The sequence below is a fragment of the Centruroides vittatus genome, unplaced genomic scaffold (assembly GCF_030686945.1).
Source record: "Centruroides vittatus isolate TY-2023 unplaced genomic scaffold, ASM3068694v2 contig_347, whole genome shotgun sequence".
Classification (NCBI taxonomy): domain Eukaryota; kingdom Metazoa; phylum Arthropoda; class Arachnida; order Scorpiones; family Buthidae; genus Centruroides; species Centruroides vittatus.
In genome coordinates this window covers 1,699,772-1,725,380 of record NW_027122171.1, presented here as the reverse complement: position 1 = coordinate 1,725,380, position 25,609 = coordinate 1,699,772, and the positions used below count along the sequence as shown (strand labels likewise).

The 25,609-nt window shown below is 34.6% G+C and overlaps 4 protein-coding genes across 4 annotated transcripts in view; 2 read left to right on the top strand and 2 right to left on the bottom strand.

Annotated features, from left to right (window-relative positions):
- Positions 1-6,204: 6,204 nt before the first annotated feature.
- On the bottom strand, positions 6,205-7,431 carry LOC136974346 (uncharacterized). The gene has a single exon (XM_067269200.1). The coding sequence runs from the start codon at positions 7,429-7,431 to the stop codon at positions 6,205-6,207; it is 1,227 nt and encodes a 408-aa protein (XP_067125301.1).
- A 5,686-nt stretch (positions 7,432-13,117) lies between these two features.
- On the top strand, positions 13,118-23,119 carry LOC136974344 (uncharacterized). The gene is made up of 23 exons (XM_067269199.1): positions 13,118-13,121; positions 13,357-13,463; positions 13,531-13,752; positions 13,828-13,924; positions 15,403-15,697; positions 15,784-15,858; positions 16,124-16,226; positions 16,310-16,388; positions 17,342-17,421; positions 17,514-17,594; positions 17,684-17,803; positions 17,869-17,983; positions 18,060-18,129; positions 18,207-18,311; positions 18,381-18,512; positions 19,797-19,902; positions 19,975-20,153; positions 20,225-20,414; positions 20,556-20,597; positions 22,421-22,515; positions 22,594-22,700; positions 22,765-22,946; positions 23,027-23,119. Exons 3-23 carry the CDS (start codon positions 13,534-13,536, stop codon positions 23,117-23,119), a joined length of 2,565 nt encoding a protein of 854 aa, XP_067125300.1. The 5' UTR covers positions 13,118-13,121; positions 13,357-13,463; positions 13,531-13,533.
- LOC136974367 (uncharacterized) lies at positions 23,003-23,932 on the top strand. Its single transcript, XM_067269219.1, has 6 exons — positions 23,003-23,113; positions 23,185-23,251; positions 23,318-23,436; positions 23,506-23,555; positions 23,625-23,696; positions 23,771-23,932. Exons 2-6 carry the CDS (start codon positions 23,245-23,247, stop codon positions 23,895-23,897), a joined length of 375 nt encoding a protein of 124 aa, XP_067125320.1. The 5' UTR covers positions 23,003-23,113; positions 23,185-23,244; the 3' UTR covers positions 23,898-23,932.
- A 335-nt stretch (positions 23,933-24,267) lies between these two features.
- Suv3 (Suv3 helicase) overlaps positions 24,268-25,609 on the bottom strand; it is a 34,777-nt gene continuing 33,435 nt past the window's right edge. The window contains exons 14-15 of the mRNA XM_067269163.1: positions 24,610-24,773; positions 24,268-24,533 (exon numbers count right to left, since the gene is read on the bottom strand). Of these exons, the coding sequence (XP_067125264.1) occupies positions 24,475-24,533; positions 24,610-24,773 (223 nt within the window). The 3' untranslated portion in view covers positions 24,268-24,474. The remainder of the gene's footprint in view (positions 24,534-24,609; positions 24,774-25,609) is intronic.

Genomic DNA, 25,609 nt, shown 5'->3' with positions numbered 1-25,609 from the left:
TTTGTTACTCTGAAATGAAAGTAAATGTGACTTTAATTAAGTAAGACTAATTAATAAGATAATCGAGTAACATTCTTCGACAAACGACGTGCCCGAATCTGTCTGAAACAGCAAGACCCGTAATCTCGGAATCCTGAATACACCACTGGTCGAAGATGCACGGTAAGAAAGAACGTCACTACCAACAAGAGACTTTTATGTTTGGCGCGTGGAATCGTCTAGTAAGTATTGCAATATCTTACGAGAAACAAAAAGAAAAATCAGAATTTTAACGAAGTGTTAATGGAAGAGGTAAGCTATTTGTGCGACGGTGTATTGCATTGGTCGAGATTTATGCAGTTTGAAGACCGAACTGGAGGCAAAACGGAGTGCACTAGCCGTTTTGCCACTCGTTCTTCGGATGGACTCGACCGACGCCAATCCACTTTAAGTCCACACTTTCCTTTTTTTTAACTTGGCCCAGTTAGTGCACACGCGACGGATTTTTAGCCAGTTCATTGTGGGTTCGGCTGGATGGCGAATGACACCGAAAAATTTCGCGGGTCCCCTGTACAGATAGCTACAATCCTAACGGTGCGACTATGCAGACGCGAGCGAGAAGCGATAAATATCAAACCCTGTCAGCTACGTGCGAAAACCAAAAATTCGCTATTTCTCGCTTCTCGCTGGCGAGAGCGAATTTCTGGTTCTCGCGCATATCTGACAGGGTTTGATATTTATCGCGTCTCGTCACATATTCTCGCTCTCTCGGAAAATTCGCTCGCTGGCATCTGCAAAGTCGCACCACGCTGGCTCACCACTTCGCGCGATTTTCAGACGATTCAATTGCCTTTGTCATTGCTCGTGCGCAGTAAACTCGCCTTCGAGTACTTCCGCGACTGAGTACTGGGACAGCGTATATTTTCGCCTGGAGATTCTGTCGCAATCAATCACCGTGCAGCATACGTAATTCCGAGTGTACTGTATATGACATCATAGTTTTACCCATCATCCTAGGCACATGCGGAAATTCGAAAAGGAACTAAAATAGCAAATATTAGATAAAATAGTTTTATATCTTTCAATTCAACTTTAAAAAATTAAAAGATTTCGCCGCCGTTTTAAAATATTCCTATGATTCGTTGCAAATTACGCCCGGTGGTTGGATCTGAGAATTCGCAATGCGTCGCGGTCGACTTTTTCGGTCTTCGAATCTAACATGTATATTAAAGAATTGATTTGGAATGAATTGTTTTATGATTGTTTATCGGTAAGTAATTTTATACAGCGGAACCTCGCTTAACGAGCACCTTTTACAACGAGTATTTCGCATGAGTAATGAGGGAGAAGACGTCCCGAATTGTGCACATGCGGCATGCTCCATCAGTCTGTTTAGCACTCGTTCAGCTAGCATAAAGTGACCAGATATGTTAGGTTGAAATACGGGACGCTTCTGTGTTGTGGGAGCTTTTTTTTTTTGTAACTCTTTCCTCCCAGTGGGCACTAAGAGGGCCTCTTATAGCAAGCCCATTATGGGTTCGGCCAGGCCCACAATGGGGCGGCCGGGTGGTGAGGGACGGGGACTGACATATCCTGACGGACCACCCCCCGAAAAATTCCTGGGGATTTTTCGACCCGTTTGGAATCGATCCCGGGTCCCCCAGGGCGGCAGGCTGCTAACCTTGACCGCTCGGCCATCCGGCCTATAAGTGTTGTGGGAGCTAAAAATGGGGTGGACCTCCAACATTCATATATATAATAATAATAACTAATTTATTAATAAATAATTTAGTAGAAAAATATATAAATGCATAAATAAATTTAAAAATAACTCTTTATAGAAAAAAAAATTAGTTTTTTTTTACAACTTGATGGCGCTGTTTGTATATCTGCCACGGTATGCCTAGAACGGCCACTAGGGGCGCCCCTAGATATTATTTAAATTAATAATAATATTTAGTATATTATTATTACAATAGGAATTTATTATTGAATTATTAATATGAATTTATTATTTATACCACGGAATGACACCGTTGCTGCTAAAACGCCCACTAGGGGGCGTCCCGGGCTACTAGTAGTTAGAGTACCTAGATATCAGAGTAGAGACATACGAGTCATCGCCGCCATGTTTTGTCGACTGTCATTACATTTCGTAAAAATGCTTTATTATACTGAAAAATTCATTTCTTAATGTAAACCCATAGACCACGTGATGACAATCGACAGAACATGGCGGCGATGACTCGTATGTCGCTACTCTGATATCTAGGTACTCCTATTAGTAGTAAAAAAAAAAAAACAACTTTGTGCTCTTGACAACTTGCGAACATGTTGAAAGTGTCCAGCATTTGGTCACGTTGTGTACATGACCAAATGCGGGACACTTTCCGGGACGGTGTTCAATGTGGGACTAACAACCCAAATCCGGGACAACCCGCACAATTCGGACGTCTGGTCACCTTAAGCTAGCATCCTAGTGTCGATTGCGATCACATATTTTTCCAAACGTGTTCACGCATATTACATAAGCCAAGAATTTGGCATATCGTTTAGAGTGTTTATCTAAACATATTAGCTGTGATTTTATTTTATTTTATTTTTTTTTTGTTTCTGCAAATCTTATTCTCATTTCAGGATAGCTCATTCCCCGCTAGAACAAAAGATGATAATAATGATTCACGCTTCTTGACAGTATATATTGTACAATTTTTTTTTTTGAATAAACATCGTTATACATAAAGCATTTGAGCATTTTTTCCGAATGAAACGCATTATCGTATTTGGGGATACTATAGATTACCACCTATGAAATTTCGGGACTTTGAGTATATATCTGAACTGAGGGGACCGAGACGAGTTCAACGATACCCTACTTTTGGACTGGAGACGAAAAATAAAATGTTATCATTTTTTTCGGCGATAGCGCGATGATCGGGAGTCGCCTCGCTCTCTCCGCTAAGCCTATCCCGTGTTTAACAGGCAGTCTGGCAAGTCATCTATATATACCTTCAATAGAGGCAGATGTTGATCCACGAGCACATCGATCATCTGCAGTTGGAGTTAAGTCCTTTTCGCACACTCTCACGGTCGGCTAGGGGTGTGTTCTTTTATTCCTCCGCTTAACTCCGCGCGAGCGACATCCGTTTAAAAATTCCTGCGGAATGCGTTCCTAAATTCCGGTGGGAGTGCGTGCGTCGAACGGCAAAAACGGCCGTTTGTATCAATAGTTTATGGTGGAAAGCAAAATGGCATCCTCCATGGCTCAGATAGTTTCGTTTCGGGGTCCATTATGTGGTTTTATGAATGAAAATTTAGAAGTTGTGAAAGCGCGAGTTAGCGCACGCGGTGATGTAAGTGTCCTTTCGAATTTTTTTCGAATGGTAGCCGGCATTCTAATTTTTTCGGGGCTATTTTAAATGCTCTTTCAACAAATAATCCATTTTATGGTTATTTTTATGGTTAAATTTTACAATTGGGACCCTTCTTTTGCCTTTAAAAGCTCATATTTTAGAATTTATAGATTCCTCCATCACCATACTGTCATAGTGCGGGCGCCGCCGTCTTTCCTTCTTTCACCGTCGTTTCTAAATGCCTACAAACAGCAGCTCACTTCTCCGTAGCAGCGGCGACGCGGAACGACCGCTATTAAGAACGCACTCTAGTACTACGTGCCGCTTTCGTGGCTTGTCCAACAAACCTAAACCTATCCCTCCGGAAGATGACCGCAGTCCGACCTCATGGTTTGCAGACTTTACCGCAAGATGGCGGTACTTTTTTTTGTAACTCTTTCCGCCCAGTGGGCACTAAGAGGGCCTCTTATAGCAAGCCCATTATGGGTTTGGCCAGGCCCACAGTGGGGCGGACCGGGTGGTGAGGGACGGGGCCCGACATATCCGAACGGACCACCCCCCCCGAAAAATTCCTGTGGATTTTTCGACCCGTCCGGATTCGATCGCGGGTCCCCCAGGGCGGCAGGCTGCTAACCGTGACCGCTCGGCCATCCGGCCGCTAAGATGGCGGTACTAGCAACTACGGTGCCGTCTGCATGATTGTATTAAAAAGAAGTATGATAACTTAAAAACTATGATGTTTACATTAATTTCTATGGGAAAAATTGTTTTGCTTAACGAGTGTTTCGCATTACTAGTAAGACTCTGGAACGAATTATGCTCGTTAAGCGAGGTTCCCCTGTATACCTATATAACGGGAAAATCCCGATACAGAGGATTAACGACCCCCAAAGAAAGTTAAACGTAATTTCCGGACGGACTAATCGTGGATGGCACATTTTCGACTCGTTCGACGTTCTACACTTAATTTGTATTGTGACGACAGACTACATTAGAAATACGCAACTTCTGTTTGTAAGATAAATTTTTGTTGACTCCAGTTCTTGGAGTTTGAGCATTAAAAACATTTAATTATTTATTTCAACCTACTTTGCATAGTTGCGTCAACATCATATGGTTATGTAAATTGCGTTTCTAGGTAACTCCTACCTACATCACTCGGATGTGCCTCAAAGTTACATACTGTAATGTTTCTTCAAACCGATCTACTGTAATTGTTCCTTTTGGTTAGTTTATTGTTAATTCGATTTAAATTGGATTTTAGAATAAGGTAATTGTCAACTGACCAAGAAATTGGAATCTTACGTGGTTAGTTAGGAAATAATCCCGGTACGATTGTCGATCGGAATGATTACGTGCGATAGTTTGTACCATTTTTTTAATATCTCGAACCATTGTTAAATGCGGTGGTACAAAATGTCGGACGTGTTCTTCCGCAGGAGTGGGTATTCAGTGGAATTTGCCCTGAGTCGAAAGAGTGTTTTTTAGTCACTGTGCGAGACCGTTCGGCTAAAACATCGATTAATGCAATACGAAATAACGTGAAAGAAGATAGTTTAATCAGGGCCGGATTATCGAATAGGCAAAGTAGACAAATGTCTAGGACCCGTAATTCGGAGAGACCCGGCTTCAGTGCAGAAGATTTCTCTGTTTGAAAACGAGTTAAAAATTATTCAAGAAATTCGATAGGACAGAAAAGGCTGTATTTAACAATTCTTACTAAGCTCCACTCGACTAGCCAGCCATTACCTAAAAAATAAATAAATAAATAAAATAAAAAGGTCAACAGCCACCCGTGCGTCAGAAGTAATGTACGCCACGGGATCTCTTGCGCCATCTAGAAATATTCCTAGGGCCGCGTCTCGTGGTAGTACTGATGTATGGATGGTTATGATTTATTTTCTAAATCTACTCTTATATGTCGCGACATCGCATATTCGATATAGCGTTCAAGTTGCTCGAGTGCGAAGATATTACAATTCAATAGTGTTTTATAAAAGAGTTAAAAAGGGTGACACCACGATATCCGCACCGGATGTCACCCATGCTAGCTACGCTAATGTCACATTATATAAGATTTGTTTAGAAGCAACTTATTTAAATGGGGCCCCAATTTAAATTTTGTCTAGGGCCCGCTAGAGGCTTAATCTGGCGCTGAGTTTAATACATTCAGTCTGTTGGAAAGCGTACCAAAAAGACGAGTTAGAGGGAAGCCGGATACGAACATTTGCCAGTAAGACACAAAATGTAAACTTCGCAGACCCTGACAATTTCATTAGTCAAGTAGACAGCATTTTTTCTAATGTTAGCTACAACAAACTCTTCCATTCACAGCCGAATTTCAAATAGTAATCTGCCAACCAATCAAAATTCGAGAAAAACGGACCAAATATTTAAACTCTGCACCCTGGAAAACAACTGAAATGATATTTTGTGCTGGCCGGTAACCTCGTATTCTGTAACTTTCCTATTCGAATGCCACCGTACCGATGGATCCGATAGGAAGAAGGTCGAAGTTAATTCGACCAAACGTAGTAATGATGAATGACTACCAGAGCCGTAACTAGGGTATGGCCAATGTGGCCCCCGCCATAGACGTCGATTTAATAAAGTCGCCAATGAGAAGGTTTTGGAATATGTATTCGAAATTAATAACACACAAAAATTTTTTATATTTATATATTTTTTATTTTTTTTTATTTTTTATTTTTTATTTAACTTCCCTTAACAGGGATCAATACACTCCGCACCGCATTGCACAACGGGAATATATGAAACTTTAATCCTTTACATCAAGAACACAAAGTAACAGTAAACAATAAAGTAAAATAAATAAACAAACTACTGGGCAGCTCACCCAGGAAAGAGATAATTACATTCGAGCGTTCTTGCTCTTGTAAATTTTTCTGAAGAACTCCGTTAACGCCTTAAAGCAGTGCTCATTTCTTATGAGCTGATAGAAGCCACAGGGCCAGGTCAACCCCTCCTCCAGGGCAATGAGTTCCAGTCTTTTCCTGTTATACTGCCAGTTTACACATTCGAAGATAAGATGATGTGTGTCCTCATTTGCTTCACCACACATACAGTCAGTTTGTTCACTAAGGTTAAACCGCCTTTTAAATACCCCCAGGCCATCATGCCCAGATAGGTAAATCATAGTTTCCCGACCAGGCGGAAACCAATTTAAGTGCATGAGTCTTTCTTCTATGTTTGGAAGAAGATCATAGATCCTCCTGCCCTTGGTACTTTCAGTCCAAAGCTCCTGCCACTTCTGTATTGTGTTCATTTTCAAGATCCTCTTTCCCCAGCAAACGGGTATTATGTCAAAGACCACTTGGCTGCCTTCCACCGCTTCCTTGGCCAGGTAATCGGCCCTCTCGTTACCATAAATGCCTACATGGGCGCGAACCCATTTAAATTCGATACGGTCAAGTAAATTATGGTCTTTCAATAGCTTTTTAATCGAATAAACTTGGTGATCGCTGGACTTTTGACTTAACAGTGCCTGAAGTGCACTCATGCTATCCGTATTAATACAAACATTTTCAGTCCTATCATTAGCAACACACCATTCAATGGCCCTACTTATCGCCAGCAACTCTGCCTGGTAGTTCGAACAATATTTTTCTAGCCGGAATTTTTCATTATAGATTTCGTTATTCCGCTCGTACACCACAAACGCAGCTCCTGTCCCAACCTCGGACTTAGACCCGTCTGTATAAATTTCAGTAGTAATCTTTAAATGCCTCATTTCTCGAACCCTGAATAACGTTGCAGGGTGCGGCATGTCCTTCACCGGAACCATCCTCTCATACTTCTCGATATTGAGATCCATTCTCGCCAATTTGGTAACATCTTTAACCTTCAACCAATAGCGCTTGGCCCTTTCTTCAATTACCAGTTCAATAGGGGCTTTTCCAGCCAAAACCATAAGTCCTTCAGTCGAGGTGGTCCTATAGCATCTAGTAAGTTTTAACAATGCAGTTCTCTGAGCCTGCCTTAGATGCCTCTTCTGTGTACAATTTTGTACCTTCTCACACCAAGCCGATGCCGCATAAGTCAAAATCGGAATGAACATGCCATCGTAGACAGTGTCCATCGCCTCAGCATTCAGGCTCCAGATGCCATTAGCAACCTGGGCCAGCTTGTTGAAAATAATATTACTTTTGACTTTTAATTCTTTTATATGATCATTCCAGCTCAACCGGCTATCCATGACGATGCCTCAGGTATTTTAATTTCTTAACTATCTGTATCTTCTCATTATTCATCTTGAGTATAGGTTTTCTTCTATCCAACGCACTCACAAAATCTTTTGCAAAAATCATTGCTTGAGTCTTAGTGGGGTTAAATTCCAGCTTTTCCTCCTTGCCCCATGAATAAATATCACTGAGAAGCTTGTTACATGTCAGTTCTATATTTCTACGTGAATGTCCTGCCATAACAATCATTACATCATCGGCATAAGCCGTACATCTTGCCGCATTCTTTATCTTCTTTAAGATAGTATCAAAATGAACGACCCAAAAACTCGGGCCCGATTTCGACCCCTGAGGGCAGTCTCTCTCCTGCCCTTTCTTAATCCTTGTCCAATTCAAATTATATATAGCTACTCTATCCTTAAAGTAGTCCTTTGCCAGTCTATAAAGATTCCTTGGGCAGCCATTCATCTTAAGTTTCCAAAGAATTGAATGCCACCAGGCATTATCAAAAGCGCCCCGGATGTCCAAACTTATTGCCACCGCATACTTGGCATAACCAAGTACCTCTTTAATATCGCCAATCACCTTGTTAATGGCATCCTCTGTTCCTCTCTGTGGTCTAAAGCCAAACTGTACTTCACTTAGTATACCTTTCCGCTCCATATGCCACATTATCCTCTTGATCATAAGATCATCTAAAACCTTACCCATAACAGGCAGGAGACTAATAGGTCTATAACTGCTTGGATCGCTCAAGTCCTTTTTCCCAGGCTTGGGGATGATCACCACCCTAGCCTCCTTCCACCTCTTCGGGAAAACCCCGTAATTAAGACATTATATAGTAATTTTAAATGTCATTAGATAATTTTTTAACAATAGCATTTTTTAGAATAAAAATTAAAAAGGCGCCATTTTTATTCTTGGCCATAGGCGTCCAAAATCCTAGTTACGGCTCTGATGACTACTAATTAATAATGGTCTAGTATTAATATTTGAAAATTTATCCGTGTTGGATAAGTTGTGACGGTACCTCAGGTGATCGAAGTTGCTAACCTTAACCGAAAGACTTGATATAACATTTGTTTAAATAAAAAAGATCTTGTAAAATTTCGAGAATAATTGTTTTTATGTGATCCCATTAAAAAAACCGGTAAAAACAGGTTGAAAAAGACTGTTCGGTATAAACATCCAAGTAAAAGAATGTTTTGAAAGTTGTGGCATAAGAATAGTGGATGCAGATTTGACAGTAAGACTCAACATGTGAATAAAGTGCACACTACACTGACTACAAATACGGAAAATTTTGAACGACGCAATGTCGCCACGATAATAAATAGAGAGGTTTTGAATCGACATCACCAGTGACGTCTTGAGCATGCGCAATTGTCCGGCGTCATCTTTGTAGTCTACGTTTTATTTGTGTTTACGCTTGCTTAGCCGGAGTTATTCGTGGCGAACATCACTATGGTGAATTGCGTAATTGGGTGATTTTTTCACTCTTTCCACCCTGCGGGCACTAAGAGGGCCTCTATTTGCAAGCCCATTATGGGTTCGGTCAGGCCCACAATGGGGCAGCCGGGTGGTGAGGGACGGGGCCCGACGTATCCGGACGGACCACCCCCGAAAAATTCCCGGGGATTTTTCGACCCGTTCGGATTTGAACCCGGGTCCCCCAGAGCGGTAGACTGCCACCTTGACCGCTCGGCCATCCGGCCTTATGTGTAATTGAGTGTAATACTAGTTCACTCGAGAACAAAAAAAATATTTTTAAAATTTCCGGCGTTATTTGTCACCAAGGTGCTTTCGCCACGAAGGCCATTTGTGTGGCTCTGGAGAATTAACCGGAAAAATTTCGATACGGATAAACTGAATATCGATGCAAGAGTTTTGTCAGAAACATTTCATTCCGGGTAAGCAATAATATTTATTTACTATTTATCGATAAATGATTAGGTAAACTTTTACACGAGTGCCATGAAGTATGTACGAGCGGGTTGCACAAATCTTTAACTTTATTTTGTCGGTTAATACCGACAAAATAAAGTTAAAGATTTTAGTTTGAATAAATAACAATTGCGTTCTACCTTTATTTTTCACCTTTCGGTTTGTTTTCTCAGTCTCTGCTTGTAATAAATAAATATACAGTAGATTTATTATTAGCGTTAAGCAAAGATAATCGCTTAGCAGAAGAATTAGAAATTAATTTTGAACCTATTGTCCTTTCAGTCTATATACACTTTTATGTAAATTATTTTTTAAGATATAAACCAATAATTTCCATTGTTCACTTATAAATAGCGAAGTTAGGTTATTTTGTGAGCAACATTAACATTTCTTTAAGATGCTACTTTTTACAATGATTTTTTTACATTAGTGAGAAATAAAGTTGTTTATGACAAATTCTTGTTTATTATTTATATATAACTTACTGTACCATAATGATAAGATCTTTTAATATATTATTGAAAAAGTTTTTTTACCTCTAAGGAAAAATTTCATTGTGTGATGAGTCATCATCAGACTGGGTGCCACCATTATACCTGGGGTATGAGTGGTCATAATCCAACTGCATATCGGGAGCGTTTTGAAGCAGCAGGTAATCGGGAGAAACACAGCCACTTATAAGACAGTTATGGTCCTTTAAAAATTTATAAGCTTCATTTGTGAAAGAGTGTAGTAATTTGTCGTCAAAACTAAATAGTTATTGTCACCAAATTCTAATTTAGGCCACGACTCTCGATCTGCAACCAAGATGGATTGACACTTTGACATAATGAAACTTCTTCCTCATATCAAGCAGCATCTCGTTCTGTCCGACTGCGAGAATACGCGCCAGAAAAGCATCTTTTTTAACTTTGTCCACGATATAAAAACACTGCAGTTCTATTATTTAAATAGAAAAAAAGCGCTGCCGACCTGTCAAATATCAAACTACGTGCAAGCAAGCAAGCGGAAGCTAGACCATAAACATGGCCAAGGGCGGAACAAACATGCGTTTTATCACGTCACATGCGACCTCGAAACCCCTCTATAGGAAAAATAAACATCGGCTCAGAAAAAGCTCTATTTTGTGTCTTAAAATCGTTGCACGCAGTGCAGATGCACCCACATTTTGGGCTCACTTGGAAGGGGGGCCCAAAATGCATGTATTTGTTCTATTATTTTCCCAAACCTAATTAATTAAGGGGTCTAAATGCAAATTCTTGAGCAGGGCACAGAAATGGATAGTTATGGCACTGGTTGCACGTACTGTACAGTACATTAAATTGGCCGAACATTGCAACATTTTAAGCGGTATCAATAGGAAGTTTGGGCAATGGGTTTGAGTTAATAAGGGGAAATGAAATCGGGAGGGGGTGAAGTGTTGTAGTTAAGCATGTCCTGGTAAATATCGCGTTTATGAAAAAAATTATTAGAATTGATTTATTTGATTGCCACAAAGCGACACGTGAGCGATCTGCGGGGAAGACTTCTATGTAAATGTGATCCCAATTTAAGTGTTCCTAACGCCAAGAAAATATGGAAAACGCCAGTGGGCCGAAATGAAATCAACCAATCATTGGTCCGTTGCCATGGTAACCGCCGGTGGAATGGACGATCCGAACTGGACTGTCCCGGCACATATTCTAAAGTGCAACTGGACACACAAGAATTTTGAATTGTGCTAAAGGGAAACTGGATAATGCCGTGCCCCTAAGAGATAACTAAAATAACACAATCGAATTTATACAATCATCAAAACTTTTAAAATAAAATATGTTTAAAGTGTACTTTACATCAATTTTTAATGTTAACGCTCAATGTCGGGCATTGGCACTCGTAATTTCACTTCAAGACTGTACGTAGATCAAAAATCACATTTCTAATTATTTGGAGCTTACATTTCGGTCTTGGTCTTCTCGGATTTTCGCTTTCTAACGCCTGTACTTTGTGATTTTCTGGAGTAGCTGTTAGAATTTGTGAATGTTTTTATTATGTTCACACAATTTCCGCTATTTAGTATTGTTTTAAATACAACAAACGGGTGAAATGTCACTTGTTGTACTTCGCTTACGTAAGCTTCTTTACCATTCGTCACCATATTCGATTCTGATGCGTTTTGTCGGCATAAGGGCCAGTGGCGTAGCGTAGTGGGGGCGACGGCCGGATGGCCGAGCGGTCAAGGTGGCAGCCTACCGCTCCGGGGGACCCGGGATCGAATCCGAACGGGTCGAATAATCCCCAGGAATTTTTCGGGGGTGGTCCGTTCGGATATGTCGGGCCCCGTCCCTCACCACCCGGTCGCCCCATTGTGGGCCTGGCCGAACCCATAATGGGCCTACTAAAAAGAGGCCCTCTTAGTGCCCACAGGGCGGAAAGAGTTAAAAAAAAAAGCCGTAGTGGGGGCGGCAGGGCGCGGCCCGCCCCGGGCGGCAAAATTTCACAATAAATAATATCATCTTGTAAAATACCTAAATAAGGGGGCGGCGAAATTTTCCTCCGCCCCGGGCGGCTGACACCCACGCTACGCCACTGATAAGGGCATGTTATAAATCAAACAAAAAGAGGGAATGTGATGCTAAATATATACTGTATAGTTTATACACATGATGATTAAAACTAACAATTTAAAATAAATAAAAAAATTATGAAAATAAAAAAACTTTTCCTTATCCTAACGTACTGCACTTTCTTTTAGTTATGTTAAAGTTAAAATATTTACCTAAATTACACAGTGTGCGGTAAAACCTGTCCGAAACAGAACCGGAATAAAAGGAAACCAGCCTAAACGGGAAAAAAACTCTTCGGAACGGAGCAATTTTCCAAGTTAAAAAAAAAGAACCTGTTCAAAACGGAAACCTGACAAACCGGAAAAATACTCGGTACCGTGCGATTCCGATTTACGCAGGTTTTACTGTAGGACTATATCTTACTTAAAATGTGTTCTCCGCCTCAAATTACTAATGTCTTGCCCCTGTACGCCATACTTTCCTGCTAGCGACAGAGTCGTGTCCGTCACCTAAACCGCTTTGAGGGGGGGAGGGACTTTTGAATTGAAATAACGTGACTTCCGGTCTGCATTGGATGCTCGTATATAGTTAATCGGGGCCAAGAGGTCCCTAATCTTCCATATCCGGTCTCGTCTTTCATATATCTAACTCCGTCCTCGAGATCAAGAAATGACAGTCGGACGGACGACAGTGGGAATTTATCGCACTGTCCCATTATATCGCATGCAAGCGCACACTGCAAACAACTTTAGAATAAGGACAGTCCAGTCCTTATTCTAAGGTTTTTCCTGATAATTTTACTCACTTCTTACTGTATATAGTAACGTTAAACTTGTGTATGAAAAATTGATTATCTAAAAACTTTTCCGTTTACACATTATCAGAAGTGACGGAAGTTGCTGATTTACAGGATCGATTTCACTTATTCTTGTACAGTTTGCAGCATTTTATCCAAAACAAATAATTCTACACCATATTTTCTCTCGTATGTGACTTCACTTATCGCTAATTCGATTAAGTTTTTCGTTTTATCTGTCTTTTCCTGTCTGGGAATGACCACCTACTTATTACTAACTCTTAACTAAGCTTGGAAAAACGTATGTAAAAAATTTAATAATCTTTCTATATTTTGGGGATTGGATTAATGTTCTAACGTTTAAAATAATGTTTTTTTTTTTTTTTTTTTTAAAGTAAATATCATTATTATTATTATTTTCTGGTATGAATGTTAATGAAATTAACAAAATGTGATTTATTACTTCTAATTTGAAGATATTTTGAATTTATAAATGTCTTTTAAGTCAAATACTCCATTGTATAATTATTAAATAGAATGGTCAAATTCCAAAGGACATAATACTAAATTATCTATCAAGATAAATTATTGCAAGCGGTACAAAACTATAGGATGGAAGCCGAATCCTAGCTGTATACACACAGTATGTAATATATTTATAAGCAGAAAACTAACTTTTCTATTATTTAATGAATTTTTATTTGATTTAGATTATGAAAACTACAAGCTACTTGCTTCTATCTGTTTTGTTTGTTGTTTGTTATGTTAGGGCGGAGAATTTCACTTTAAATGGAAGAGTGGTACCTAATCCAGAGATCTATAAGTATCATTATAAGCCTAATGAGGACGAAATAATCATCAGAGAATATGTGTTGATGGAGACTCATTCGCGAAGTGCACTTCTCTGTCCCAAAGATTATAGTATCAAAGATGCAAGTATCAATATATGACAAATCCTATCTTTGTTACAATTTCTTTATATACATGTTTGATATTGTTAATTCTAGTTAAGTATGATGCTAATTGTTGGAAACAATTCCAATTCTATATTAAAAAATAAAGAATGGGCAGAGCATCCTCAAATAATTACCAACAGGGATGAAAGTAAGAATTTTTAATTTTGCTGTTGAAATTGCAGTCATCTAACATAATATTTTAGAATATAGAAAAATTATTTAAAATTACTTTATTTTCCTTGTAATTTAAAACAAATTCTCAAAACTTAATTTAATAAAAAAAATAATACTATAATAGTATGGCAATAATTTAAAAGTAGAGTAATAAATTTAAACAAAATAATTTGGTTATGCACTTGTACTTACATCATTATAACCAAATAGCAAATATAATACATCAAAAGCTTGCTGGCAAATGAAAACTTACACACTCGGAAACCATACTGCGAATACGTGTCACGGATGGTCACGTAAAATGACAGGCAAAATATAGTAATCATGCCATAATCACAGACAAAACAGTCCATTGCAATGGACCAGACAAACAAAACAAAATCACTTGCATCACAGACAGTTGTACCAGTCACGCACAGTGTACAAAATACATACCCTGAAAAAATTAGTAAATACTCAAAACTTGCTCACAAAATAAATTGTCTGTAGAGAGTGAGTGAGGAATGTATTGTGCCAGTAGTCCTTTCTTGCATGGGCATCAAACTGCATACATAACAGCCCATACTGTAAAACACTCTACAAAAGGCTGCACATAGTCGTGAAATTCTTAAACAAATATGTACAGTACATGAACAACTTAAACAAAACATTTGTTTTCTGTAATAGCATTAGCCACTGCCGTATATACCATGTAGGATATGTTCCAAAACCACCACAATAATAATAATAATAATAATTTTAATTTCATTATTAAATAAATCCCAAATAAGTCCAAATTGCTTTTTTAGATTGAAAACACTTTAGAAAACTTGTAGGCTAAAGCTACTAAAGTTTGTCATCAAAAATCAACAAGAAAAACCTATTGAATTCATGAAAAACAACTGAATCTATATTTTGAGGAACTTCCTTAATAAAAAAAAAAAAACACCTAAGTCCATGATATATTAAATAAAAGAACATATAACATTAAATTAAGATGTAAACACTTTTGCCTTTATTTATCATTTATGGTATCTTCAAAGTTGATAATATAGAACAAAGCATTATTGAATACTTTGTAAACTTAAACTGCTTAAATTTTAATTCCAAAAATGTTTTTGGATCAATATAAGCCTATGTTAACTCACAATCCAAGTTGGATCATATTAAATTTTAAATGTTTCAACAAATCACTAACCTAATTACTTTAAAAGTATTTTAAATCATATTTTAAATTTATTTCATATAAAATATATGCTCTCCTCCTCAAATTAGTAGTGTCTTGCCTCCATACATCATACTTTTCCTTTAACAATAGAGTCATGCCGGTCATCTATCGAACACCTTTTGGGGAAATTTTTAAATTGAAATAAGGTGACTTTGGTTTGCATGGGAAGATCATGTATAGTTAATCAGGGTTTCCATAGCTGCTCTCTTCTTTCATCTATCTAAGACAATTACATCTATTTACAGAAAAAGAAGTAGCATGTCCAACTTTGAACAGATGCATTTCATTTCAAGCCTGTTTGTTTGCATTTGGAATTGAATTTTGCAACAGAGATCCTGCACCAGGTATCAGAAAAATATTAAATGTTAATATCACCTGTCAGAAATCGTGGAATGGAAATGAAGTTATATTTTTGCACTATGTAAAACCATACGAACATCAGATCGATCTTTCCGATATTGAAATAGAAGAAAGAATACAAGACGCTACGTCGGTATTTAATGTAGAATGCCCTTCGCGTAAGAAAGCCATAAGAATGAAGTAGGCAGAGTGTAATATTGTAGCAATAATTTTAAATTTATATTATTATCATTTAGAAGAAGAAAAAATAACAATTTATATTACAGCTATGGTGGCTACTGTAATAAAGAACCTCCTTCACCCACTCTTATTAGTGAATATTTATGGAAAGTATTAGGAAGGTAAATGTTTTAGTAAAGTCTTACACTAGTAAATGGTTATTCAAATTCTATACTATGCTTCTATATATAGATATATAGTAAGTGGCTGTCTACTTAGTTATAAACAATTCATAAATAAGTTTTGTACTAGTTTAATGGTGATGCAGTACTTCTTTTTTTTTAAATAGAATATTACAGCATTAGTGGTGTTATTCAAATATGATGTAGAACTAAAATACATTAATAAATACCAAAAGAATCAAACTTGACTTTTTTAATATTGTAGAGTAGAGAATGAGGACTGTCGAGAAAAGATCAAACAAGTTTATTGTGCTTACCAATATAACAGACAAGGTGCATGTGTACCACCATTTTATTTGCAAAATATGGTAATTTTAATCTACTGATATTGTATAAATTTAATACTATTTTTAAATGACTTTTTAAATTTTAATTTGTAAAATTTGAACAGAAATTTGGGAAAATTATGTTCAATAATTTGTCACTTCCATCTCATCAGATTCTTCATGATTCTTCAAAACTGAAAGAATGTAAGCATTTATTTCATTTAAAATATCTTTTAATTGTTTCCTTTAAAATTTTAGAAAATTTCTGAGAAAAATTATTTGGCATTTTGACTCAGAAATATAATATTGATTCATTGATATATTATAAAGTATAGATCAGATCTTAACCCATATCCCTATAGTGGTATGCAAGTATCTTAACTTGCAGTTATTTGAACAATCAAAATTAAATACATAAATCTATAAATTCTAATTAATTGGCTTTAATTATATATACAGGATGTATCGGTACAGCGGTTACAAACTTTCAGAAGAGATAGAGTACACCTAGATGATGGGAAATCACATAGCAATGCAGGGTCAGAAATGCTTTTCTGGAATGGTAGTGACGACACAAAACGCAAGAAAGGAAGGACACAAACAGGTGAGAAAACATGCTTATTATTCTTAGTACAGCAAAAATGCTAGGATGTCTTTGGTTGGTGTAGTGACATCTATCGCGTACACCAGCCAAAGATATCCCAGCATTTTTGCTGTACTAAGAATAATAAGCATGTTTCTCACCCTGTTTGTGTCCTTCCTTTCTTGTGTTTTGAGTCGTCACTACCATGCCAGAAAAGCGTTTCCGACCCTGCATTGCTATGTGATTTCCCATCGTCTAGGTGTACTCTATCTCTCCTGAAAGTTTGTAACCGCTGTACTGATACACCCTGTATAATTAGATGAGCCTAAAGAACTTTAAAATGAAACATACCCTAAGTTAAAAGTTTAAGACAAGACTTAAGAAGCAGTGTTATACTTAAAAATTCACAAAATAATATTTAAAAGTGGGTACATTCGTAAAGTCAAACGAATGAAATGTGTTACTAACGAGTCGGTCATAAGACTCATTTATACAAATTCCATTTGGTGCATGTGCTCGATGTCAATGCCATTTCAAATGAAACCGCTTATTTTAAATCTTAATTTCATTCTAGTATCGACAAATGAAAATCGTGATTTGATACCTGCTCGGCTTGCTTTCTTAATACTTGTTCACGAGGACGTTGACGCTGTGGTAAATAAAATATCATAACAATAATAACATATTTTTTACTATTATAATATTATCATCAAAAATAATTTTAAATATTTCCCATTTATTTGCAGATGCAACTTCTTATACTGATTTACAGGCCGTACTTCTTTTATGTTGTTCACGTCGATAGCAACTCCGAACATACAAGAAAAGTAAGAAGTTAAAAAGAAATTTGGTTAAATTATCCTAAAGCTTTAATAAATTAATAAATACAAATCAAATTTTAAAAAAATAATATTAGAGACTTGTTGAAGAAATTAAAAAAGCTTTCTCGGATTCATTTAACATTTGTGTCCTCCCCAAAGAGAGATCTTTTAGAACGTCTTGGGCTTCGTACGAAATTGTCAGGGCACAACTAGAGGTATTTTCTGTAAATTATAAGAAAATTTAAATATACTCAATCTATTAAAACCTGTATCCTTCTAGTGTTTTGAAGAATTATTAAGGAGAGGTCTCTGGGATTTTGCAATCAATCTCAGCGGTGCAGATTTGCCTCTACGTGACGTAGATGATCTCGCAGCTGCACTTGCAGATTACAGAGGTTTTTGCATAATTATGTTAAAAATTATTAAAAATTTAAAATATTTAAAGAATTTTATATGTAATATATTTACTAGGCTACAATTTTTTTTCTCATGCTGTTCCAAGAAATGCCAAACCTAATCATCCCTATTATAAAGAGGCATTGTAATCATTTTGTAGTTTTATTTTTAACATTATGGAACAAACACATTAAAATTAATCAATTAGATATTTAATTTTAGATTTGCTTGCAACGGATACGTATATAGTGTTACTTCGACGGACGGACAGCCAAAATTTGACGAATTACAGATTTATTCTTCTTCACAGTGGGCAGTCTTTCACAGGTAATCATAATTTTAAAAAATCATTAAATATCTTGACAAAAAAATTATTTAAAAATTATTTTCTCACAGAGATTTTGTAGAATATGTTGTGAATGAGAAAGTTAGAACAATGGTATTCAATAAATATCAGTTTTTGCTTCAAACTACTATTGTTCCCGATGAATCTTATTTAATTACAGCATTAATGAATTCTCCATTGAGGTAATTAAAACTTAACTTTTAAGCTAATTATTATTTAAAACATCAATTAAAATACAAATAAGTAAATAAATAAATATAAATATATATATATATATATATTAAATAATCATACACATCTACTAACCTTTAATGTATACATAAGCATAGCCTGACATTCAATTTAGCAAAAAACTTAAACTGAATTATCTATTGGTTATAACTGTGCTAATTATTAAATAATCAAATTATGTAATTTGGCTAAAGATACACAATTAGGCCACTGTCTGGTGTGATATCAATAATTAAAAATTAAGTTTGAATTAAATTAAATTTAGAAGTTTCTCAAAGAAAATATCAACCCATAACTATGCAGATATGTTATCAGTTTTGCTAATCAGACTGCCAACAACTGCTGGATTTCCAAGGCAGTGAAAGCATCAGTCTAGAGAATCTGGGATTTAATCCAGACAAGCAACTCTCCATGAATTTTCCATGGACATTCTATCCCAGATATGTTGAGCGTCATCCTTCACCACCTGGTCGCCCCCATTACAGCCTTCTCCAAATCCACTATGGATACAAAAAAAAATTCTTGGTGCCCACAGAGAGGAAAGAGCCAAAAATGAAAAAATTATCCACCGTAAGCTTGGCCAGGCCAAGCTTACGGTGGATAATTTGGAAGAGGTCAAGTGGAGAGGGATAGACAATGGAAGAGGTCGAGTGGAGAGGGATAGACCCAATGTATCAAAGATAGACTGCCCACAAAAAATTCAGAGTTCCCCAGAGAAGTAAGCTGACATCTTAATTGCCTTGCCTATCTGATCATCAGTTTAATTCTTCTGATCTGAAAATTGTTCTTTTAGAATAAAATTAATATTGAATTGAGAAATTTAAAATTATTATTAACAAAAATAAAAAAGTAATGATTTATATGTATTCATCTGCTCTGTTTATAATAACCTGCATCATTGATTTACAATAAGAATTTTGTTTTCTTTAGGTTTCATTTTCTATTACATACATTTTTTTCATTATCATTTTATAAACATCTGAAAGATCTGAACAGTTTATAAACATGAACATGTTCAATCAACTGTTGTACACTTTACAGTAAAGAACTAGAATGTAATTTCTGTTATTACTGAAAATATTAATGCAGTTATTTATTCACATTAGTAAATATAAAAATTACAAAAATGAATAGAAGTAATGGGAAAGTCCATATAATGCATATAATTATACATAGACATACACAAAACCCAGTTCTCTTATTATATATATTAATACATAGTTTGAAATTTTTAGCTATACCCTTAGAAAAGTCCAAGTGCATTACTATAAAACGTATTCGAAAGTAGATCAGAAAAACTTGTGTCGTCACGATAATCAAGATTCTGATTTCTGTGGTCAGGTAAAATTTTAAAATCTGCTTTTCTTAAACTTTCTAATTAATAAATAAAACATTCTATTTATATATTTTAAGGGACCAGCTCATTTCGAAATGAATGATATGGAAGAACTTATTTATTCCATTTCTCATAGAGTATTTTTTGCAAGAAAATTTCAGTCAATACAACATCCTACAAGAAATGCTATCATGTCTTTAATTCAGGGAGGTTATTACTCTTCCATAGTCAGATTTCTTCCATCTTCAATTATCAAGTAATATTCTTAACAAAATATCAAATGATAATAAAACCAAAAATTTCTATATCTGTGTATATGCTATACAGGAAATTAGCTTCTTATGCAATGACACAGTTACAAGAAGAAAATTATGCCTATAAAAATTATAAATTTGTCGATATTGCCAACTTTCAAATATTTCCTAGATTATATCCGGATAATCCATGCTGTTATATACCATTTCAGAATGGAATAAAAAAATTTTTAGATTATAGTTATTGGATTGATTTTGAAATAGTAAGTGTTTTAAATAAATAATCTAATAACTCTTTCAATTTATCCTCATATTGGTAAGAATAATTTAAAATTTTCTACTTTAGTGTTTTAAAAAATAATGGAATCGTGAATTATAATTAATGTCTTTAACGATCCCTGCAGGATTCAACAAGAGATCAAATGAAAAGAGTACGTGCATTGGTTGTAAGTATAACATTATTTCAATTAAATTATTATTCATTTATAATTAAAATGTAAAAATTTTAATTGTTTAGAGTTAATTTTAAACAATTTGTTTGTAATGTAGGAATGAAATAATCTTATACTGTCAGTTTTAAGTATAGACAACTAAGGCTGTATACCAGTACTTCCATTCATAGAATATATTTGATGATATATTGTATAACAAAAAGACATCACAAGTGTACATTTACTTGGGTCTCACATAATCTAAAACTGCCACTGCTTGCAGTTAATTTCTAAAACATTTCATATAGACTATAATGTTTGTTTCCACATTAAAGATAATAGTTACTTTGGAAAAATGTGATGAGTTCATTTTCCAAAATTATCATCTTAGAAAATGAATCAAGCAGTTTAAAATATATATAATTATATTTTAATGTACTGTACATACATACACCCACACAAAACTTCTATTTTATGATGTGCTTTTTTAGATTTATCAGTAACAAAATACTTGTATTAGATAAACTGAAAGATATATCTTTCAATTTTTTTAAATACATACCATATTTTTGCAGAACAACAGCATGCCAATCTATCTGAGGGAGACCACAAAATCAGATATTTCCGTATGCTAAAAGCCAGGATGCCAGTTTAAGTGAGGTTATACATCCCGCACTAGAATGTGCATTAAAAAACGAACCAGTTTTTATTCTAAAATTGAAACAGCCAGCATTACGTCAGTTATATGTTCACAGGTACTCCTCACTTTATGACCAATGACTACGTCATTAAGCGAATTGGTCGATAAGCGAGGAGCTTGTGCCGGGAATAGAGGATTGTTATAAAAGTATACAAATTATGCAACAAACTTCAAATTTATTCATAAAAAGATTATTATAGTACGCTATTAGCCGATTATAGTACTATAAGACTATTATAGTAAGCGCAAGCCTATTATAGTATGCTTAGTGCACATGTCACCATTCACCACTGACTGACACTCAAGCTGAGAAAGGGGATTCCCTGAATTGCAGGTCGAAACTCAATTGGTCGTAAGTGCGAGTGGTCGTTAAGCAGATAGGTCGTAAAGTGAGGAGTATCTGTAATTTCTACATATTGCCTTTTTTCTAATGATGTAAAATACTCATGGAATTCCAAAAGTGCTTTTTTAGCATGTATTTTATTGTCATTATTTTTGCATTTTTAAATCAAATCACAAACATATTAAATTTAAGAAACTCACTGTAAATTACCTCAGCTTACACTGATTAACATCAACTTTGTGTGAATTTGAGAGGAAGGTCAGGATAGATGCTGTAGTAGTAGTCAACATGGGCTACCCTGCTGACTACTACTACTACTAATGTCAATAAGTTGTTAATTGTTTTAAAATCAGGAAGAGAGTTTTTGTTTACAATTTAAATTACAATAACGTTTAATTAACAACTAGTTTTGTTAGATCTGATTAATTTTATATTTTAGTCAGATTTTAACCAGTATGCCAGTCATTCCATGCAAAAATATGGTATGTAATAAAATAATAAAAATATTGTAGATGGTTTTAATGGATAAAAGGAGGAATCAAATAATCGATTGTAAAAGGTGAAAGAAGGTAAAAAGATAGAACAAAGTGCCTGACCTTCCTGTTCAAAATATAAACAGAGGGTATGATAATGAGGATTTTAATATTTCAAATAACAGTCTGTTTGAAAAATTTAAAAAGTTTATGTAAAAAGCAAATACCAAATGAATACCAACAGTAAAATTGTACTCATAGTGAAAATTCACGCAGTATAATGAAATTATTCATACTATTAATATTATTATTTTAATTTTAGAAACCAAAATTTAATGGATTTCAATGTTTTGGCGAAGGACATCTTCGGATGGCATTTGCAACAACATGGACACGAACTGTTTCAAATGGTGAAAAGTAATAAAAATTACATAATAATTTAGTTTAACTGAGAAATTAATTATAAAAATTAATAGAGAATTATGTATTTAATAGGTGGGGTTTGGACTACAGTTTACCACTGCCATATTTTCCAGTGGAAACTAAATATATTTGGTTAGTTCTTGTTTTCCATGGCAATGCAGCAAATACTCAATGTGAAGGTAAATTTAGTTAAATTAGATTATTTTATAATTTTGACATATTAATTTATTATTTATCCTTCAGCAAAAAGAAACAGCCAACCTATAATTTTCAGAGATCTTGATCTGAAACAAGTAAAAGCACAACCATTAAATATTATGACTCGTATCGCTTATGAAAATGGTCCTTCTCTGTGTGAACAATCCCATATAATTGAATGGAATAATGTTTCATTATTAAATAATAATAATGATGATGATGATGATGTAATTTTAAAATAATTATTTTTTAATACATGATTTAATCTTTATTATACATAAAATTTAAAAAATTTTCCTCTTATTAGGATATTCCTTCCGATCTCTTCATTCATTCACTGAAACTAGAATGTGAGCAATTACATCCAGGAAAATGGGATGTTGAAATATTCGCAGTATGAAATATTTATAATTAATTAATGTGTGTTTTAAAATTTAATTTAAAAAAAATGAAATTTATTTTTAGGAAAATGAACTAGACCCATTTATTTATAAGATTCCATTGTATTTAGTTGATCTGAAAGAAATGATTGGTAATATTTTCATACATTTTTTTAAAATTTTGATTTATTTTCATTTATGTCTGCAAAATATTCCAGAAAATAATTGTGAACCATCTTGTCCTTGGGAAAATGAAAAAGATTTATGGGAGATTTCTTCTATTTCTACTTTACCATTTCCTGATTTTTATAAAGAATCATCTTGGAAGGATATAATTGTATATCTTATGTTGTTTAATTTATAAAATCCATGTAATCTTGCATTATTATATCAATTTATTTTGCAGCCAATTAAAACTTCAAGTTGTCACAATTCATATAACAAAAAAGAATTGTGGTAAATACTTTGAAAATGTTTTTAAAACAATTAAGTTTAAATCATTTCAAAAGTTATTTTTTCTGTTAGTATTAAAGAATGGTTGACATGTAATGGAGGCACAATTGTTGTTCTGATGTGTTCATTATTCTTCTATAAATGGTAAGAAAAGCATTAAATATTGATTACAGTCCATTTTTACTACAATATTTTGAATGTTTATTTTAATTTTCCAGGATTTTAAAACCAATTATAAGTAGAACACTGCGAAATCCACTGGGGCAAACTACTTATAATGTTCTTATATTAATATTCATATTTGTAATACAAGAACTATTATTTTTTCACTATTGTAATTTATAAGATGTTAAAATTTGTAATAAATTAATTTAATTTTGCATTGACTTTCTCTTCTACTCTAGTAAGTAATTTTATGATAAGCTGACAGCTGACCATTTTCATATTACTGTAAGAAATCAGTGTTCAAATCCTTATAATTTATTATGGCTAAAACAGATCAAGATATTTTTTCCTATCCTTCAGTCATATTATAGGTTATATATACTAATAATAGGCAAAATTATGGCTATGTAGAGCCTTAAGGTGCTGATATCTTACATTCATTATTCACTCTTTTTTTCCATCTCAGCTAACAATACAATCTTAATGTGGACAATCAATGAAGTTTGATTGAAAAAAGGAAAATACCAAAATAATCTAAATATATCTTAAATAATTTTGCAAATATAAAATTGATTTATTATTGAAACAACTATACAAATTTTATTATTAAACCTATCTTATTTCTTAGGACGTCGTGTCACCGTTGGCTTTTTTCTTTTGGTTGTTGAAAGTTGTTTTTCACTGCTTTCGTTCAGTTCTTTTTTCAATTGTTCCAACATTTTCGGTGTTAGTAAGCCTTGTGCTAGTAATCGTTCTGTTAAGCGTCTCTGCCATCAAAACTAATATCTTTTGACACTTGCTTTAAATCATCATCAGCTATATTGAAATATTTATTAAGTCAATTAATAAATTTTTTAAATTACTTTTAAATTTGAAACAAATATACACTTACATTTTCCTTTTTGAACTGGATAATCTTCTTCAATGTCATGATTCATATCACCAGAACGTAACAAATGTGTAATATTTAAAACGCCTTGTTGAATAATTTGATCTAATTCTGTCTGAAGATCTCGAACCATGTTAACATCGGGAAAGAGATCAAGAAAACGATAACTGCAAAATCACATTTATAAAATTTATTTAAAATGTCAAAAATTTTTAATGTTTCATTTTTAAATATACAATTACAATAAATATAGATAAAATATTTAATATTTTGTTTTTGTATATAATGTTATTGTGTAGGTGCGGCCGTCCAGCAGGCAAAAATGCACATTGTGCAACCCACAAGATTTTTTTTTTTTTAAGAGATTAGACTACTGAAGTATCTGTTATGTATTGACATCATGTTTTATCATCATCTGTAAAAATGAAAAAAGAAATATAATTATTAACTATAACAAAGAGATTTCACTTGAAACTTACACACACTGTTGTAAATGATTAATTTTATCAGATTTAATACATTTCTACAATTGTAATGTACTACAAAGACATTTGAATATTCAGCCGTCATTACATACTACGTTATTAAATATACAGGGTGTTCCAGTTAAAAGTTAGGATTTTAATTCTCAATATATCCTGAACAACAGATTTTAAATAACTGCACTTTTCCAAGCTGAAACACTGTTCCTTTTGTTTCATGATTTGCCTAGAAAGGTTTTTTTTTTTTTTTTGCCAATCTGAAACCATGTCACTATACTTTTTGTTATTTAAGCATTATAAAGTGCAATTAATCGACCACTAGGTATTTGTATTCTTGTAAAGCATGCACCTATGAGAATTAGTAATGAACACCATATCCACATTCTTAAATGGTTTTACAAATATAAAAGCAAAGCAAAGCAAACATTGAGGAAGTACAGTTCCTCAAAGAATGAGACCACACTTCACACAGCATACAAGGTTTGCATTTTCTTAACATGATATTCAAAGAGAGAGTGATT